We start from the raw sequence: 19,135 nt of genomic DNA on the forward strand, positions 1-19,135 counted from the left end.
AGGCAGGACAACGAGCCAAAAGCTTGATAACAACACATTGCATGCCATAATTGAGGGCACGAACAGTAAGGCGTATTAGCCCAATGATTCACAAAAGTTGTTATTAAAAAAAAGGGTATTATTTAAATTTAAAATCTCAGTATTTATAATATTTTGTTAGCATTAATTTTGGGGAAAAAAAAGATTTATTTTCTTTCTCACGTTTCAATATGGTCATTCTTGTTACATCTTTATTTATACTGTCAGTCCATGTTATGTTTTATTCTCTTAAAGAGTATTTTTTTCTGGGTAGATATTCTTTTAAGAATATATTTATTCCAACAATACCAAAAACTTAAACTTAAAAAAAAAATATTAATGGTTCAAAAATCAATGTAAGAGAAAAAAGAAAAGAGAGAAAAAACGCAATCGTATTGTTCTCTATATATGTTTGATTTTTATTATTTTTCTCATCAATGAAGTTAAAAATATCAAAAAAATCGAAAAAAATAAATTTTAAATTAATTGAATTAAGTTGAGTTCAAGTTGAGTTGAGTTGAATTTTACAAATCGAATAATTTGAATAATAGATTGATATAAATATTATTTGTCAATTTTAAAAATGAACAAATTAGTTTTTTTCTCAACAAAAATTTAAAATCTAAAAATTCTAAAGAATATATAAAGAAAGATAAAATTTTTCTAAAAATAATGATTTTGGAGTTTATTGAAAAAGTTTTCAAATACATATAATTTTAAATTTATGTGCTCTAACATATAATTAGTTATACCGTAACAAAATTTTAATTTGGCATGTTTAGTTTGTTAAGTTAACTCGAATAATTTCACTTAACTCGACTCAAATTTCATTTCACTGAATTCAATTAGGAAAAAATTTTAAATTGAGTTAAAGATGATAAAATAGGACTCGTTAACTTAAATTTTTTTTACTTGATTCGATTCAATGCTAAGTTCTAATTAAAAAATCTCTTTTTTGCTGATTTTTAAAAAAAATTATTTTACAAATTATAATAGATTGAATAAGAATTAAGCTCTACACGAATCACCTTGAAGGATACAAATTTGATAATTAATCAGGTAGATTTTTATTTAATTTATTTATGATGACAAAAGTAGGATTAGAAATCAGCATAAAAGAAAAAACTCAATAACTAGGATCCGGTCCGGTTCATGACATCCTCATTTATATATTAAAAAAACAAATATTTTGTATGGCTATTGCAATTGTAAACCTCTAAATGGGTCGGCAGTTAATTTTGACCAATAGCTATAATGGACGGCAATGAAGAAAGGGGCCAAAATGAATATATAATTATTATATATAAAATGAAAAACAGAACAAATTTACCAATAATTTTGAACTTTCTCAATTTTCAGTCGCCCTCCAAATTAACTTTTCATTTAATTAATTAATTAAATTATTTAATAAAATTTAAGAGAATTTTTCAACGAAAGGCAAGTCAGCAAAGAGCACTAAAAAGTCTTTGCCCCATCTTGGAGGCCAGTCGTCTCCGTAGCTTGGAAAAAGAAAAACAACCAAAGAACCTTAAAATGGTCTTTCCTTCAATTTCCTATTTAAAATTTTTTTAATGTTTTTCTTGTTGTTTTGAATTATGCTGTTGAATATTCAAACCATGATGTTGAATTTGCCTTATTTTTCTCTTAATTTTCGTTTATGAAGTACTGGGAAATCTTCTCTCTTAGTTTCTCTGTGGAAAAGGAGGATGCTTCCTTATAGTTTCCCATACCCTTTTGCCTGTTCTATGATCTTCTTCGGTTAAAATTTGAAAAAATCTGAGGTGGGTCTTTGAATTTTTGTTACAAAGCTTCATCCTGCTTAATTTTCCCTTTCTGGGTTTTGTTGATGCTCTCTTATATTAATCAGAATCTAGGTCAAGTAGTCAACTTCACTAGGTTTGCTTAACTTTGTACGTGTAAAAGTTTTGATCTTCTGTGTTTTTCTTTGTGAATTTGGTGGTTTATCAGCTGAATTATGTGATCTACGTTCTTTCCTTTATTATTGCTTGTCTTGGTTTTTCTGGATTTATGAAAGGTGAATTTTATCTTATTTCCTCTTTTTTCTTTTTGGAACTTGTTTCAGGTTTAAATTTTGAACTATGGTTTAGTAGATTTGGCATTTTAAGCTGTTATTAGCTGTACAAATTGCTTTCTGCAATTCTCCATTCAAGTTTCGATTTGAGGGGTTTCTTCATGATCATGGTGATGCGTAGCCGAATTTTTTCTGTTCTCGTCAGTGTTTTAGTATGGTTGTTGCTTGGCTGTAGTTTGAGCTATGCGTCTCAAGAAGATATTGATTGTTTGAGGAGCATCAAAGATTCACTTGAGGATTCCTTTGGTTACTTAAATTCTTCATGGAATTTCGACAACACTACTGAAGGATTTATTTGTAGATTTACCGGGATTGATTGTTGGCACCCGGATGAGAATAGGGTTCTGAATATCCGGCTTGCAGATATGGGACTCAAGGGTGTGTTTCCTCAAGGAATCGTAAAATGCAAAAGTATTACAGGCTTAGATCTTTCAAGCAACAAACTCTATGGACATATTCCATCTAATATTTCTCAAATTATCAAGTATGTCACTACCCTTGATCTCTCATCTAATAATTTCTCTGGAGAAATCCCACCGGGACTCGCAAATTGTAGCTTCTTAAACATTTTGAAACTCGACTATAACAGCTTGACGGGTTCGATTCCTCCAGTACTCAGTTTGCTGAATAGGATAAAAACATTTAGCGTGTCTAATAATCTCTTGTCGGGGCAAATTCCATATTTTAATGTTACATTAACGGCAGAGGATTTTGCGCATAATCCTGGATTGTGTGGGAAGCCTTTGGATCCTTGTCAGTTGACTTCAAAAGGCCCTAAAACTGGAATTATTGCTGGGGCTGCTGTCGCTGGGTTGACGGTTGCTGCAATAGGTGTGGCTATTGGTATGTTCTTCTATTACCGTAGAGTATCTGTTATGAGGAAGAAGAAGGATGATGATCCAGAAGGAAACAAATGGGCAAAGAGCTTAAAGGGAGATAAAGGCATTAAGGCAAGCTTATCTAATACCTCCATATCAGATTTGAGCTAATGTTCTTTTTTTCTTCTTTCTTTGATTACGGTTTTTTCTATGTGATGTACTTATAAGGTAATGTTATATCAGGTTTCCTTGTTTGAAAAAGGAGTTTCCAAGATGAGATTAAATGATCTTTTGAAGGCCACTAACAGTTTCAGCAAAAATAATATCATTGGGTCAGGAAGAACAGGGACTATGTACAAAGGTGTCCTCGAAGATGGAACCTCGCTTATGATTAAAAGGTTACAGGATTCTCAACACTCTGACAAAGAATTTACATCTGAGATGGCTACTCTGGGAAATGTGAAACACCGCAACTTAGTTCCCCTTCTAGGTTTCTGTGTTGCAAAAAAGGAGAGGCTTATAGTTTACAGATACATGGCGAATGGCACTCTCAATGATAATTTGCATCCTGTAGATGATGCTAACAAGGCTATGGAGTGGTCCATAAGGCTTAAAATCGGTATAGGGGCTGCCAAAGGATTTGCATGGCTCCACCACAACTGCAATCCTCGTATACTTCATCGAAATATAAGCTCTAAGTGCATCTTATTGGATGCAGATTTTGAGCCCAAAATATCCGATTTTGGTCTAGCTAGGCTTATGAACCCAATTGATACACATCTGAGCACCTTTGTGAATGGCGAGTTTGGGGATTTAGGTTATGTTGCCCCTGAATATGCCAGAACTCTAGTGGCCACTCCAAAAGGAGATGTCTACAGCTTTGGAGTTGTCCTTCTCGAGTTGGTGACTGGTGAGAAACCTACCCACGTATCCAAAGCTCCTGAGAGCTTCAAGGGAAGTCTGGTCGAATGGATTACACAGCTATCAAATGATGGGAAACTTCATGATGCTATTGACACATCCTTGCTTGGGAAGGGTGTTGATAATGAACTTTTCCAATTTCTTAAAGTTGCATGTAATTGTGTATTGCCACCTCCCAAGGAGAGGCCTACCATGTTTGAAGTATACCAGCTTTTAAGAGCTATTGGAGAGCGATACAATTTTACCACCGAGGATGAAATTTTGATGCCTTCAGATACTGGTGATGCTGATTATTTAGAGGAACTTATTGTTGCTCGAGAAGTCAACGAGAGTCAGTGAAGAGCTATGGGATATGGTGAGTATTGTATCTTAGCATAGTGCATGTGTAAGTATTTGCTCTTGTGCATGTTTAAATAAAGGTTGAAGTTACATGTATGATGCTTTACTTACTATTTCAACTTTCTACATCCAGTACTCACTGTAATTGTATCAGGTATATTTTTTAGCATCTACATTAGGTCTTTATGTCTGTTATTTCATATTAGAATCCTTCACCAATGTCCTCGAGGAAAAAAAAACTTTAGATTGATTAGTATCATACGTAATCTTTCGTGGCTTTCTCCCTAAATTATCATGTATGTAGGATGATTAGCTTCACACCAATCAAATGCTGCGTATAATGTAATTAAGATCACTTCACAATTGTGGGATCTGTTTTCCTTATTGATTAATGTGATAATTTCTTGCTGAAGCCTTTTTCTCCTTTTAATTCTATTTGCAGAATGATAAGATCTAGATCAAGTGAATGCTGTGTGTAACATAAACTAGGCATCTTATATGGTGGAACTTAAAGTCGTTTCCCTGTCTTTTAATTGATGAAATATGTGTGTGTGTTTGTGTGTGTGTGTCACTGCTGTTACTGTTGCACTTTTTTGGATTATGAATCTTGGAATTTGGCATTTGATGCTAATAGCAGAATTCTCGATTGCACTGTTGGGAATCATAGTGCACCTGCATATATGCCAGCATGCCATTTGGAGGCTAGAGTGAGAGTTAAAATTGAATAACTGCCAAAAAGAAACATCTAGATGCATGCTGTTTTTGTTTCTGATAAACTGGCTTTTGCAGCATGATTCTACTTTTCCATTTCTTTTTCTAGAATTGATGCCAAGAAAAAGTGGACCTATTCTGGATTAGGATTTATGCTATTTAGACATATATGTATGTGACTTTAAGGTTGGCATATTCCATTGATTTTTATTGGTGATTGATGAAATGGAAGGGGATTTGGAGCATTTTTCAAAGGCCACAATCCAAAATCTCAGTTTTAAAGTTATCAGATGAAAATGGAATAGCAAAGGATTTGTGTGCATGTATTGCTTAGGAGTACTTGTTGATTTCAGCATCTTTCAAGGGATTTTAGTAACTTTTGTTATTATCCTTCATTTTGTGGGGAGAGCTATACAGTATTTGTAGATGATGTATGGCTAGCATCTTCTAGTTTTTTCATTTCCTATTGAATGCTTGATGCCCCTCTTCCTGTTTGAGTTATATAGCATACTAGCTAATTTCATATGGGGTTTCTTGGCCCTTTACGTATTAACTCTAAACATACCATGATAAAAAGGTGATGACAAATTCAGTTGGACATGGACATTGGACAGGTTAGGTTCTTCAAAATGTATGTATTTGTGTGATATGAAGGGTGTATAGCGGATTGTCTCTAGGTTGACTCAGACAGTTTGTGGAGAGTCTTCTGCGGACCATCCCACACAAAGGGTTGCTTGCAGACCGTTCCTCACAGAGGGTCGTCCATGGACTGTCCAACAACTTGCCACATGTGCTCTAGTGGAGGTATAACAGTGTATATATATATTAAAATGAGACAATAAATGGTTTGGTTCTTCAATCATGGAAGCTTGTGGTGTTTCTTCCAAACAATGATGCATGGTTCACCCATGGTTGCTTGTTAAATCCTAACTCGCATTACTGCTGGTCGCCATTATAATGCTTTTGTCCTAATTTCCACCTTACTAACCGACTGCCATTTTATCCAAATTTCTTCAACTTTGTTTGCATTCTTCTCCTTCCATTAACTACTTTATGCAATGCTCCACAATCTCTGTTTCTCACAAGAATCATGAGTGTGTTAAAATGAAGAAATTAAGCACCACATACTTCATGTCGCTGTTTCCTGTAATATGTTTATGTTAAAAAAACACCAGTTTCATCAATGGTGGAAAAACTTGATTCAAAGCCACATCCAATTTAATCGGTCTGAGAAAACTAGTTGTTAACTAAACTGATTTTAATGTTTAAAAGATGCATTTGATTGGTCTGCCTACAATGAGAAATTAAATGTAGACGACGGACCTGTTTTTCATTATGTTCTAAAAGCGCTTGTAGAGTTAAAATGTGGTTTTTGAAGTTCAAAGTAATTTTCAGCCCAAAACACAAAAAAAAGTTAGAATTTTTAGTTTTTGTGAATTTTTTTTCCTATTGAAATTTATTTCAAATATATAATATTATTTATTTGAATTTATAATATTATTTTTTTAATATTCAACATATAATTTATATATTCAAATTAAATTTTACAAACAATTCATATTAATTGCTTAAAAATAAAATTTATATTTCATATATTAAAATATTAAAAATATTATTTTATATATTTTTATTGAAATATTATAAATATTAATCAACTTTAACATCATTTAATGTATTTTCTTGTACTTACCACATCATTTAATATAGTAATTAAATAAATATTATATTTCTTAAAAACACATTTTCACAATAATATAAAACACTTCGATTTTAAATCAAACTTTTAGAAAACAATTTTAAAAAGTATTTCTCATTAGCAAGAAAGAACTATAGCTCGAAATAGAGGTGAGTCAAATCCTCTTCTAATAAGCTAGTTTTTCTTTTGTTTTTTCTAAGCTCTGGACAAGGACACTAAATTGATGAAAGAATTTTGAATGAAGGAAAAATATTTGGTATATTGGATAAGGGTGATAATAAAATTCCAATAAAATATATTAAAATATTATAAATATAAATATAAAAAATTAGACTTAAAACATTTTTTTAATTCTGTTTGTAGAGTTAAGATGATTTAACAAGAAACACTAAAAACTTTTCTTTTTTTTTTCAAGTTTTTTTGCTTTTCTTTTGTTTTGCCAAGTAGCAATGTTAGTATTTGAGTTGGTTACCGTTCGCCTTTTTTTCCTCTCTCAACCCTTTCTATCTTCACAAGTTGCATAAAGAAATTCATTTTAGGCACCCAAAATAAAAAGTTTACAATATAAATACTCACATTACATAGTTCAATTATTTTTATCTCCTTTAAAATCAATGGTAGTTAAAAAATAGGTATAATAACTAATTTAGCCCTCAACTTTTACATATTATATGGATTTAGTCATAATTTTAAAAAATTAACTTTCAAAATTTTCAAATTTTCTTAATTTTATCTTAATTTTAAATTTCCCCACCCCACCCCATCCCTCTCCTTCTCCCCCTCTCCCACCAGACCTCCCGGGTTTGAGAAATTTTAAAATTATGATTAAATTAATATGATATGTAGAAATTGAGGGTTAAATTTATTATTATACATATTTTTTAACTATCAAGTTAATTTATCATTTATGATTTTAATGAGAGTGAAAAAAATTAGATACTTAAATTATAAACATTTTATTTTAGATACCTAAAATAATGGGATGAATATTTGTTGTTTACCCTAAAAAAATAATTATAATATCAAACTAATACAGCTTTACAAGATATTAAAAGTTTTGACTTCTTGGAGTTAATAATAAAAAAAAAAGGAAAAATTTGGTTGTAGAAGCCAAATTTCTCATAAGAGTACACCCGAAATTCCTTGAAACCATCAAAAGCTGTCACCAACCTCTTTGCAGGAATCGCCTGAAACATCCAAAATTCCATGGAATTGAATTGCTCATCTCCTAAAACCATCCCTGTAGTTTCAACGTTTACAGGAAAAGGCTCGGATTCTTCCTCAACCAGGAAGCCTATAAGCTTATGGCCTGGTATGTACCATTCACCGGTTACCAACGCTTTATGGGAAGCCAGGTCCAAAATCTTCGAGAGACTCCTTGATCCACCAAAAGATGCACCCCCTCAGAGCGAATTGCTCACCAAATCTCCCTCTCAAAGCCGAACCACCATCTTTTATAACTTTTCATCTGATTATATCTTGAGAGAACAATATAGGGATCCCTAGAATGAAGTTAGAATGGGCATGTTGCTTGAAGACCTTGATGCTTTAGCTGGGACTATCTCTGTCAAGGTTCCCCATATTTTTCTTCTTCACAAACTTACCTTCTTTCATTTTCTAAAAGCTGTTTTAAACCTTGTTTGTTTGTAAAATTAGCATTGTTCAGATGATGATAGCACAACAAGGCCTCTGTTGCTGGTAACAGCTGCTGTTGATAAGATTGTTTTGAAGAAGCCCATTAGTGTTGACATTGATCTCAAAATGGTTGGTTCTGTCATTTGGGTTGGGAGATCATCAATTGAGATTCAATTAGATGTTATTCAATCCCCAAAAGGTGTTTTAATCTAAAACCTATGACTTGCCTTTTATAATGTTTAGGTACCCAATCTGGATTCTCCAATCTGTGTCGTGGCTTAACATTTTGTGTTCTTTAATATTGATATTCAACACTCCAAAGTCCAACCCCATTTTTCTTTTCTCCTTTAATAAGCATATTTCTCATTTAAAACCTACTTAGTATATGCATAGGAGTAACGTTTTTCATTTATGGATATATATTAGATTGAGGTTTGGCCATGATGATTAGCCTTTGATCAGATTTTGTTATTTCATGTAGAAGAATCGGATGTTTCGCATTCAGTAGCTCTAGCAGCTAACTTCATCTTTGTGGCCCGTGACTCTAAGACCGGGAAAGCTGCTGCTGTTAACCGGCTTTCTCCAGAAACTGAACGTGAGAAATTTCTTTTTGAAGAAGCTGAAGCTAGAAGCAAATTGAGAAAAAAGAAAAGAGTGGATAGAAGAAAACTCGAAAATGGGGAGGTAAATCAACTGGAAGCACTCTTAGCAGAAGGCCGAATCTTTTGCGATATGCCAGCCTTAGCAGATAGAGACAGCATTCTTTTAAGGGATACCCGTCTTGAAAATGCTTTGATCTGTCAACCGCAGCAGAGGAATATCCATGGTCGAATTTTCGGAGGTTTCTTAATGCATCGAGCATTTGAGCTAGCTTTTTCAACAGCTTATGTCTTTGCTGGACTCGTGCCTTGCTTTTTAGAAGTTGATCATGTTGATTTCCTAAGGCCTGTAAGTACCTTCCTGCTTTCTGTGCAGGTTTTAGCATTAAATTCATTGTCTCATATAGGGAGAGATCAAGATCCCAAACTTGATCATTATTTCAAGCATATCCTCATGAAATGGAAGACAAGAAGAAACTTTCAGATTCAATATTGTCTTTCCAGCATCTTCGGTTCACGTTTGTGCTTCAATTCAGGTCTATCTTTAACTTAATGCAAAAAGAATACCTGTACTTTGAGCAGGTCGATGTAGGCGACTTCCTTCGTTTGACGTCATGTGTTCTGTACACTGAACTCGAGAATCCGGATCAACCATTAATTAATGTTGAAGTTGTTGCTCATGTTACGAGGCCGGAGATCAGATCCAGTGACGTAAAACCCTGCAAAATGCACTGTTATAGAACAAACAAGCTAATATGTTCTTGATTCCAGATTCAGTAATTTCATAAAATATATGGTTACTTAACATGTTCTCTCTTTCTGTATTATCCATGAAGCAGGTATCAAATACATTTTATTTCACATTCAGCGTCCGGCCAGAGGCAAAGGCCACAAAGAATGGATTTAAGATCCGAAATGTAGTTCCTGCAACAGAGGAAGAAGCACGGCGTATTCTAGAACGCATGGATGCTGAGATGCCACAGCAAAACCAGTGAAGCTGGGGCAGATCAACACCATCTTCTAGCATAAGCAATTTGATGGTATCAGTCAAATGTTAAAGATTCTTTGTAACATTAGAAACATAAATTATTGCAGCCTGTTAAATTTTGCAGGCATGAACCTGATGAATGTATCATTCCCCTTGAAATAAATCAGCACACTGCCTCCTTTTGTTTCCCCAAGAAAATTTCCTCTCGTATATTATAGATTATATAGAACAAAACTGTTCTGAATTGTACATGGATTTATACAGATATGAAAATAAGAATATAAATAAATATTTGCGACCTTACATTGCAGGACAAGCCATACAAGCTTCATGCAAAACCTAAACCACCCAATTTTGGTAGCTTCTATCTTACAGCTTCAGCAAACAACTAAGGTGATGCAGTCTCATCATCAGAACCAGAACCATACCTTGGTCTGCCCTGAAATCCAGCAAAAGCTTGGGACATCATTGGATTCACTGGAACTGGGAACACTGGTTGCATCATTGGATTCACTGGGACTGGGAATTTATGGGCAGAACTAACAACAGTTCGTTCATTTATCATCCCAACTTCCTTGCAGACCCGTTCGAGAACCGTAAGGAAATCCCTCACCACCATAAAGATTCTAAATGGGTGGGCCTCTTCTTTTGTTGAGTTCCCATGGAAGTATTCAGTAATCTCCTTTACCAGAGATAAGGCCACACTTTCATGGGCTTGAATCCTTATAATCTCTTCCTCGGCCATTTTCATGAACTTGTTCATTGATTCGGAAAACTTCTCCAGGCTCTCATCCAATGCCATTTTTTCATTTAATCTTAGAACGTCGCTGATGTTTTCAATGCCTCTAGAAAGCTTCAAGACATCGCTGTTAAGTACCTCGGAATCCATTGCTGCAGCTTTCTTCACATTGGTGAGCTCTGAACTGAGACTAGAAACAACTTGTAAACCGAGCTTCCTACACCGAGCATCTTCGTTTACAGTGGAGCTTTGAGTTTGGTCAGCATCGGAAAGACGAGCACCCTCAGTTCTTATGATTTCTTGTACAACAAAATGCAGGAGTGTGGTCTTCCCATCCGCACCCTTCACATCAACAAGCTTAAGGAGTGTATCAAGTTTGAAGGCATGGGCATCACCACGGTTTGTCCCGACATTCATGCGGTTCCCAGTCTTGAGCACAGCCTCTAGAAGCTTCAAAAACATCCTACTGGTTCTCAATTCCTCGCAAGCATTCTGTAAAAAGGACAAACCAACAGGATACGGCTTAATACAATTGATAATAAAGCAACAACACAGGTTTTGTTGGTCTACGTTAAATCTACAAAATGAAAACAAAGCATATGACTCATCTTAAAGCAAATGATCATGTCAGTGAACTCGGACACATGCATTTTTTAGACCATTGAAATGGTTACTATATTCAACATATTACAAGAACACATGTAGTTGTACCCAAAAAAACCATATTACAAGAATATTCTTCTTGTTCACATTCTTAGGCAAGCTTATAGACAAAAACCAAGCTGTCAGGTATGAACTAACCTAAAGTCAAGGCACATTTAATTAGTCATTCATATTTTACTTTGAAGAGAAACATGTGATAAAGACTGAATAGTCAAATAGATAGCTGTAATGTTTGGTGTTGAAATTTCTAAACCACGATGAAGGATATGGTAGCTGAATGAGTATTCACATTTTAATACAAGCATAAACAAGCAACCAAGAAAAGCTGAAAGAAAACGAGGAAGAAATCGAGAAAATGCGGAGCAGACAGACATGGAGTTGGTGAAAATTACCTCTAGAGTTTGGAAAGATTTTTTAAGGTATTCAACTTCAGACTCGAAGTTAGCTATGTAGAGCATTGCATCCACCCTTTTGAACGCAAAGGGTATATCAAGAACTGCTTTTAAAAACTTCTCAGCTGGCCCAAGCTTGACTGGTGAATCATCTTTGTAGTCCTTCAACTTGCGTTCTTCTTCCTTGGTCGGAGCCATTTTCAATAAACTTTCAAGAAGTTCAGTGCCGAGTGTCTCAGCATTACCTGTACCATCATAGATGAGATTTTTAGTGCCCATACATAATAACTCCAAATATGGGAAACCATATGGCCAGTCATGGCAAGGATATTAAAGCTCAACAAATATCATTTATAGGCAATACAAACTCAGACTATTGGTTCCCAAAAATATGAATTTCACTTATGGTCTTGTATGATACTAACTAATTCCAAAAATATAAGCCCATATTCAAATCTAGCGAGAATATTTCTTCAGTATACTCAAAGGTAATCTCAGAGTTGGATTCATTCAAAACAGTCAACCATTTAAGTTGGGATCATCAGTTAAGCATAGTGATGCAAATTATCAAAAACCTTTTTCAATCGTAGAAAGACAAACAAAGGATTCTTCAATGGTTTGCACCATAACAATGGTAAAAATGTAAATTTTATATACCTAAACGGGAACATGCTTCAAAAGTAGCATCTAAATTTGAACTACTGTGAATTGTTAAACACAGGTCCAAAGTCGTAACAAACTACTAAGTTCAGTGACAATTTCAGCAGAAAACTTTCATTAAGTAATGTTCAAGGAATATAAGGTCAAATGAATACCAATTCCATATCCAACAGACCAGCTTAATGACCTTTGTGCAAGTTATGGACATTTTTAAGTCTTAAAATCAACAAAACTTGAACCACAATTGCAATCAATAAACCAAAAAGTTATAAGTGATGTTTCCTAAATGGCAATTTCATTACCTTCTAAAAGGGCTTCACAAACTTCCTCGACGGTCACATTGAGTGCCCTCAACAAAATTGCTATGTTTTGTGCCTTTTTGGGATCCAACACTCTGTTATCTTGGTTTGGTGAAGGAAGAACAGAACGTGGAGTTGCTTGCTTTGGTTTAGGATTCGGTGTTTTTGCGACAAATAGTGTTTCAATCATCTCCTCATTCAACCTGCAGAAGCCAAACTCTTAGAAAGTATTCAAGCAAGGAATAGAACCATGTGAAGAAAACCTTAATTCAACTAAAACTAAAAGATCTGACAAGAACCCCATAGTTTACAATTAACTAGAGGTTGAAATCATACTTGAATGAGCTTGATCTGAGGTGATCCCACACCATTTCACGATCAGAGCTGGCTCGTACTTTATCCCAATGTAAAGGCTTTAACTTGGGTTTTGAAGCCTCCTCCGAATCCTCTTCCTCCACTGCCTCCACTGCCTCGGACTCAGACCTTGTAGGCAACTCGACTTGAGAAATACTAATTGGGTTGTGTGTCATAAAAGGCATCGAAGGGGGCACAAGAGGAGGCGGCTTCGATATCTGTTTTACTATAGATGCTGATGGAAGTGGTTTCTCCCAAAGCCGTCGTTGCTTTGGAGGAGGCGGAGGAGGAGGAGGTGGCGGCGGCGGTGGAGTCAACATAGGCTTCTCTAAATCTCCGCTAACTCTTACAGGAGATGCATCAGGACTATTATCCGAATCTCTTCTTAGTGATGAAGAAGCTGAAGATGAGAACGAAGAGCTCCTATTGTAATCCCAAAAAGCAACCACTAATGGTGACTTCTTTGGGCTTTTCCCGAAACTTCCATCCGATGATGATGAAGCCGGTGATAGTAAAGGAGACCGCTCATTCTCATTTTCATTCAAAGCCCTTTCCGGTGATGTTGAGGCTGATGACATTGAAGGATACCTAACAATTGGATTCAAATCACTAACCATTCTTGGAAATTCACTCGGATTATTTACCATGTTCTTCTCAGGAGAAGCCGAAGCTGAACGAACTGATGGGGACCTTGTTCGGTTTCGACCCATATCATTAACCGGAGATCCTTTGGCTGATGAACTAGTTGCAGCTGAAGCTGAAATCGATGGAGTCCCCATATTTCGAACCAAATCCTTGAAATTTCTAATCGATGCATCTAGTTTCTCGATCAACGTTCTATTTGGCGAAGTAGCAGCCGAAGACAGTGATGGTGATCCATTGTTTCGATCGGAAACATGTGAATCTGGGTTCGGGATCGACATCGGAGACAACGAAGGAGATCGCAATCTTCGGCCATCTGATTTTTCCCTCTCCGGTGACGTTAAAGTTGAAGACGACGAGGGAGATCGTACATTTCCATTGGACGCATTGGGAAGTCGTGGCGAATCAGCTGAAATCCTCCCCGGAGATGAAGAAGGTTGAACTTGCTCGAGTTCTGGAGATTTCGGGTCAGATCTTACCGGACTCGAACTAACCGGCGGAGAAATACTAAGTGAATGAGACCCGCCGGAGGAACTTGAACTCGAAGATGAACATGAAGTACTTGTAGACTCAATGTTTTTTACAGCAATCGTCGCGAATACTCTTCTTGACCCGGATCCGTTTCGACTAGGACTATCTCGGCCATCGAGAGATCCTCTTGGTGAATAAAAATCCTCTTCTTCTTCAGCAACCGACTCAACTTCACCGGCTCGAAAGTTCCGACCGGTGCTCTGTCGAGACAACGGCGGTAACGGCTGGAGCTCCGGGGAATCCATTTTCCTCGGATCAAACCTAGCATTGGCCGGCGAATTATTGGAGCCGTCTCCGATCCCGCCTCGGGAATTTACCAACGTACCCAAATAAAGCAACTCGGAACTAGTGGCGGAAGTTGTCCTCAGCTTACGAGCATTATGAACATTGTTGCTGGGGTACAACCTGCTACTATTGTTGGACGTTAAGGTCTTGTTATCGTCGACGAAACTACGTTTCTGCTTGCGGCGGCGGCAGTAGAAGAAGAGGAGAAAAGCAGAGACGACGAAAGCGGAAACGGCGGCGACAATGGCAAGGATGAGGAGAGTGCGGGAGCTGTGGTTGGGAGAGGGAGCGTGAGGGATGTCAAGGGAGGAAATGTTGGCGGGGAAAGAAGCCAAGGAGGAAGGAGAAGGAGGAGGGGAGATGAAGAGAAAGAGGGGAAGAAAGGAGAGTCGGGAGGAGGAGAAGTGGAAGAAAAAGGCGGAGGAGAAGGCGGAGGAGGAGGATCAGACGGCGGACTAGATCCGAATGGCAAGAAAGGTTGATGGAGGATCCGACGGCTATGAATGGGAAAGGATTGACATGACCAAAACAACAACGAAGAGAAGAAGAAGGAGAAGGAGAAGGAGAAGGAGAGGGAGAGGGAGGAGAGCATCGTGTGTGAGTGTTGCTGTGAATGGATGGGTGAGATTCGTGGGGACTATTTTTCTTCTCTTTTGTTTTCTTGGGAGTGAGAGAGGGAGAAAGGAAAATGAAAAGGAAGGAGGTGCATCCAGCTAAGATTCAGCTGGTGCTGTGGTTGTGCACTTGAGTTGAGTTGAGTTGAGTTGAGTGAATCTGTAACTGAGTTGGGCTGTTTTAATTTTATTTTATTAATAACACTAATAATATGCTTACTGCTTATATTTTTTTGTACTGCTGTAGTTTAGTGCTGGTCTAGAGTTTAGAAACTACTGTTAGAGTGCGTGACAGTGACAGTGACAGGGATGGTCTTTTAAAAATTCCAAAAAGGGAGGGGATTGTTGACCCACCGACGATTCTTCCTACCACTCGGATGCTCAGCTCAGTCAGTACTCGGTACTCAAACCGTATCCTCAAGTTTAACGGGTTTCCCAGTCGGTCAGGCCTTGCCCCTCCTATAGAATTAACACAAGTTTTTTATGTTTATTAAATAATATGTTAAATTTAGTTTTTTTTATTTCAATTAATTTAGTTAGGTGTTATTTTCTATTAAATTTATTGATACAATATTTTAAAATAAAAAAAATTACTTAGTAACGGTATAAAAAAATATTATATTGTAATAAATTTAAATTTAATAAAAGAATATTAAGAAAGTAAAGTGAATAAATTTCTTAAGAAATAAAGGACTAAATTTTAAATATATGAAGAGTACATGTACTTGAAGTACATTTTAACCTAAATAATAATATTATTGGGATATTTGGTAAATAGAGTTTTTAGCTTTTTTTTTAGTTGATTTAGATACAAATAGAGAACTGAATAGTTAACCTTTTAATTGTAATGTTTAATGAATAAAGGTTTGTAAAAGCTTATTGAGCTAAAACCTTCAACACAAAAACTTAGGGATGGACAACTTTTTTCATACCTTAATGAGAATGAGATATATAGAATGACATATTTAATTTACTCAAAAATTACTTAAAAACCCCTTAATATTTATCAATTTCCACGAGATTAATACTTGCAAATAAAGACCTTAAGAAATTTATTTATTTAAATTTTTTAAAAATATTCACTAATTAATTGCTTTAATAGATTTTTAATTCATTGGCAATAATTTTTTATTTTAATAATTTCACCCAATAAAAATTAAGTATTATAAACAAATAAATATTTAACAATAAAATGTGTCATATATTTATTTGTCATTTTATACATATCAGCTTTCAACTATCAGTTAAATTTTACCAAATATTTTCAGTTAATCAAATTAATTAATAGAATCAACTGATCAAACCAACCATTACAATCAGTAATCAACTATCAACTAATTATCAAATATTAGCATAATCTTTTTAATTTAACCTTTGTGGACAACGGTATTAAGTTAATCTTCCATCTATTATTAATTTCTGACTTCTTTTTTTCATTATTAAACTCCGAGTTTCACTTTAAACCCGTAATTGGATAATTTAACAACAGAAACTCAATTATTGAAAGAAACAAGTTTAAAGAATATGCGAGTAACTTGACTGTTTACGCAGCTAAAATTAAAAATGTAAGGAACAGCTGTTTGATAAGATTTTGTCCTTAAATCTTATATTAGAAAAAAAAATTATCCTCCCTGGAAAACATGTGCCCTAACATAACATATGATTTGCCTAATTAGTACTTTCATTACCGTTGTCTCCCTCTTGGAGCATTCACCATGCTATCATTATTGTCTTGACATTTAACCTTAATCCATCACTTCCTCTTCTTCTTCCAACCCGTTTTTTGTTTGCAGTAATCTCATTAACTCTTCTCTTCCTAAATTGAATCCTTTTAACATAGGTGCGAACCAAGAAAATTTTTTAGGAGTCGGATAAAATTTTAATTTTTTTTATAGTTTATATCTTTATAATTTGTAAATGATTAAATTAAATTTTTATAATTTTAGGGGGACAAAGTATAATTTTACCTTTACTAATTTAAAATTTTTAAAAAATTTTAAAGGCTTAAAATAAAATTTTACATTTTAAGGGGTCAAAACCCATGCCAGCCCTTGGCTTCACCCCTGTTTTAACCATTTATTTTTTACTATTGAGACTGTAATTTTAAATATGTTAAATTTAATTTATTCCATTTAAGTTATAAATTTAGAATTTAATTTATATATTTTTATTTTTAAGAATTTAGTCTTTTTATTTTTCAGTTTCCCTATTTTAAAATTTAGGTCTAATTGTTAATTCTGTTAAACTTATTTTATTAAATTCAGATTTGTTACAACTTAATTTTTAATTACATAACTACCAAATGAGGGTCTTTTTTTAATTTTAAAACGTGACACCAACAAATTTAACTGAAATTTTTTAATTGTGTTAACAAGTAGACTTAAATTTTAAAATCTAAAAAATATAAAAACTAAATTCCTGAAAATAAAAATAAATGGATCAAATTTCAAATTTGTGAAAAGTGTAGAGACCAGTGACATATTTTAACTTAATTTTAAATATAATAATTTTGCATGTCAAATCATACCAATAGATTTATAAAATAAAATTGTTGAGAGGTCGAAATCTTAATCCAATATTTTGTCTCTTTACTTTTGTAGATGAAGGTGTTTCGTAATGTCTTACAAATAGAATCATGGTAAAATAAAGAATTTACGCAAATACATAATCTAACTCGATCCCGTGATTTATGGCATACATTTGAGGGGAAGCATGTTGCTACCATCTGAAGTATATGTTATGGCATTGAGCAAGACCATATGTAAACTTTTCAATTTACCACGATTTTGTATAAAATATTTTTGTTCTACGAATTCATCAAAACTCACTAATTAAATTTTAAAAAGAAAAAACAAAACTTGGATAAAAATAATAATACTAAACTGATTGAATATTTGTATAATATATTAAATTATGTCACATGTTAAAATAATATTAAATTTATTAAAATAATTGTCGTTATTTAAGGAAGTTGTTAAGTTCATTTCAATAAAAATTTGAGAGATCTAAATAACAAAACTTCACAAGCCCTTACCTTTAATTATTATTTTTTACTTTATTTATTTAATCTATAAAAGGTAAATTGTCAGTATAAATTTATATATGCCATCATGTGAGCTGTTGCCTTTAACAAAAGTCATCGGTATATATGCATGGCTCACCGGCTATGGTATCTATTCAATCTTTGCTCTTTGTGTGTATATTTATATTTGGTTAAAATATCAATTCAATCCTTCTACTTTAACGATTTTAAAGGTTTAATCTCTATTTTAAAAATATTTTCACTTTTTTTAATTTAAAAATATTAATCCAATTATTAATAATATTATTTTTATCAAAATTTATTAATTAAACTATTCTCATATGATATTGCTTATAATTTACAAAAAAATAAATATGCCAAGTTGGTAATTTTTTAATGGAAAATAGTAACGGCATTAATTATTAAACTAATATTTTTATATTCAAAAAGTAAAAACATTTAATTTCTAGTTTTAAAGTGTAATAATTAAATCTCAAATTTTACGAACTAACAACACATTTTGAAGTTTATATTTATATTTCATACATAACAGTATTTATATTTGTATAAAATTTTACAATTTTAAGTATATACTTAACAGATTATTTTTTTAATTTAAAAAATCGAGATGAATTTTTAAAACTATATATCAACTTTTGTTTAATGTGCAGTATTATTATAATTTTTTATTTTATGTATTTTTATAAATAAAACTTTGATTTAATTTAATATTCATAAACCACTAACACCATTATCATTCATCCAATATGAAATAAACGGATGTATATCTTCTACATTATTTATTAAGTTTTGACTAAGTTGGTGTTACCCTTTAATCGGATCCCAACTTAGTTGTAAAATTACAAAAGAAAAAAAAAGGTCTCCTCTCACAAAACAACAAATATTATTTTGAGGGTATTTAAGTCTTTTAATATTATAAATCTAGGAAATATATATATATATAATCGATGAGACTTGTGAGATTTGAACACAAATCACCATAACTTTTATTAAATTGTTTTTATCATTTCAACCAAAGTTACAGTTCTTTTTTATATCAATTTTTAACAATTTTGTTGCATAAGATTCTCATCAATGTTGTTGATGTGTCATGATC

At 33.8% G+C, this 19,135-nt stretch overlaps 2 protein-coding genes and 1 pseudogene across 6 annotated transcripts; 2 read left to right on the plus strand and 1 right to left on the minus strand.

The window, feature by feature from the left end:
* Positions 1 to 1,336: 1,336 nt before the first annotated feature.
* LOC107924038 (probably inactive leucine-rich repeat receptor-like protein kinase At5g48380) lies at positions 1,337 to 5,882 on the plus strand. 5 transcript variants are annotated; one of them, XM_016854302.2, is made up of 4 exons: positions 1,337 to 1,554; positions 1,682 to 1,799; positions 2,102 to 3,060; positions 3,172 to 4,600. In XM_016854302.2, the coding sequence occupies exons 3-4, from the start codon at positions 2,212 to 2,214 to the stop codon at positions 4,186 to 4,188; spliced, it is 1,866 nt and encodes a 621-aa protein (XP_016709791.2). In that variant the 5' UTR covers positions 1,337 to 1,554; positions 1,682 to 1,799; positions 2,102 to 2,211; the 3' UTR covers positions 4,189 to 4,600. The 5 variants fall into 5 exon arrangements, with proteins under 5 accessions (XP_016709791.2, XP_016709790.2, XP_040937201.1 ...); XM_041081267.1 differs by lacking the exon at positions 1,682 to 1,799 and adding an exon at positions 5,514 to 5,882 and having other exon boundaries at positions 1,440 to 1,554; positions 3,172 to 4,204; XM_041081266.1 differs by adding an exon at positions 5,493 to 5,882 and having other exon boundaries at positions 1,463 to 1,799; positions 3,172 to 4,204.
* Positions 5,883 to 7,668: 1,786 nt separating this feature from the next.
* Positions 7,669 to 10,006, plus strand: LOC107923826 (acyl-coenzyme A thioesterase 9, mitochondrial-like; annotated as a pseudogene).
* LOC107923446 (formin-like protein 1) lies at positions 10,002 to 15,153 on the minus strand. The gene is given in 5 exon segments (XM_041081268.1): positions 10,002 to 11,048; positions 11,612 to 11,856; positions 12,574 to 12,773; positions 12,907 to 14,740; positions 14,743 to 15,153. Coding segments are annotated over 5 exon segments (3,354 nt in total). The 5' UTR covers positions 14,975 to 15,153; the 3' UTR covers positions 10,002 to 10,205.
* Positions 15,154 to 19,135: the final 3,982 nt, after the last annotated feature.

Source organism: Gossypium hirsutum, chromosome A11 (assembly GCF_007990345.1).
Source record: "Gossypium hirsutum isolate 1008001.06 chromosome A11, Gossypium_hirsutum_v2.1, whole genome shotgun sequence".
Classification (NCBI taxonomy): Eukaryota; Viridiplantae; Streptophyta; class Magnoliopsida; order Malvales; family Malvaceae; genus Gossypium; species Gossypium hirsutum.

Coding starts and splice junctions, on each gene's coding strand:
- LOC107924038 (XM_016854302.2), top strand. CDS start 2,212: ATGATCATGGTGATGCGTAGCCGAATTTTTTCTGTTCTCGTCAGTGTT. Junction 3,061..3,171: donor AGGGAGATAAAGGCATTAAG/GCAAGCTTATCT, acceptor ATGTTATATCAG/GTTTCCTTGTTTGAAAAAGG.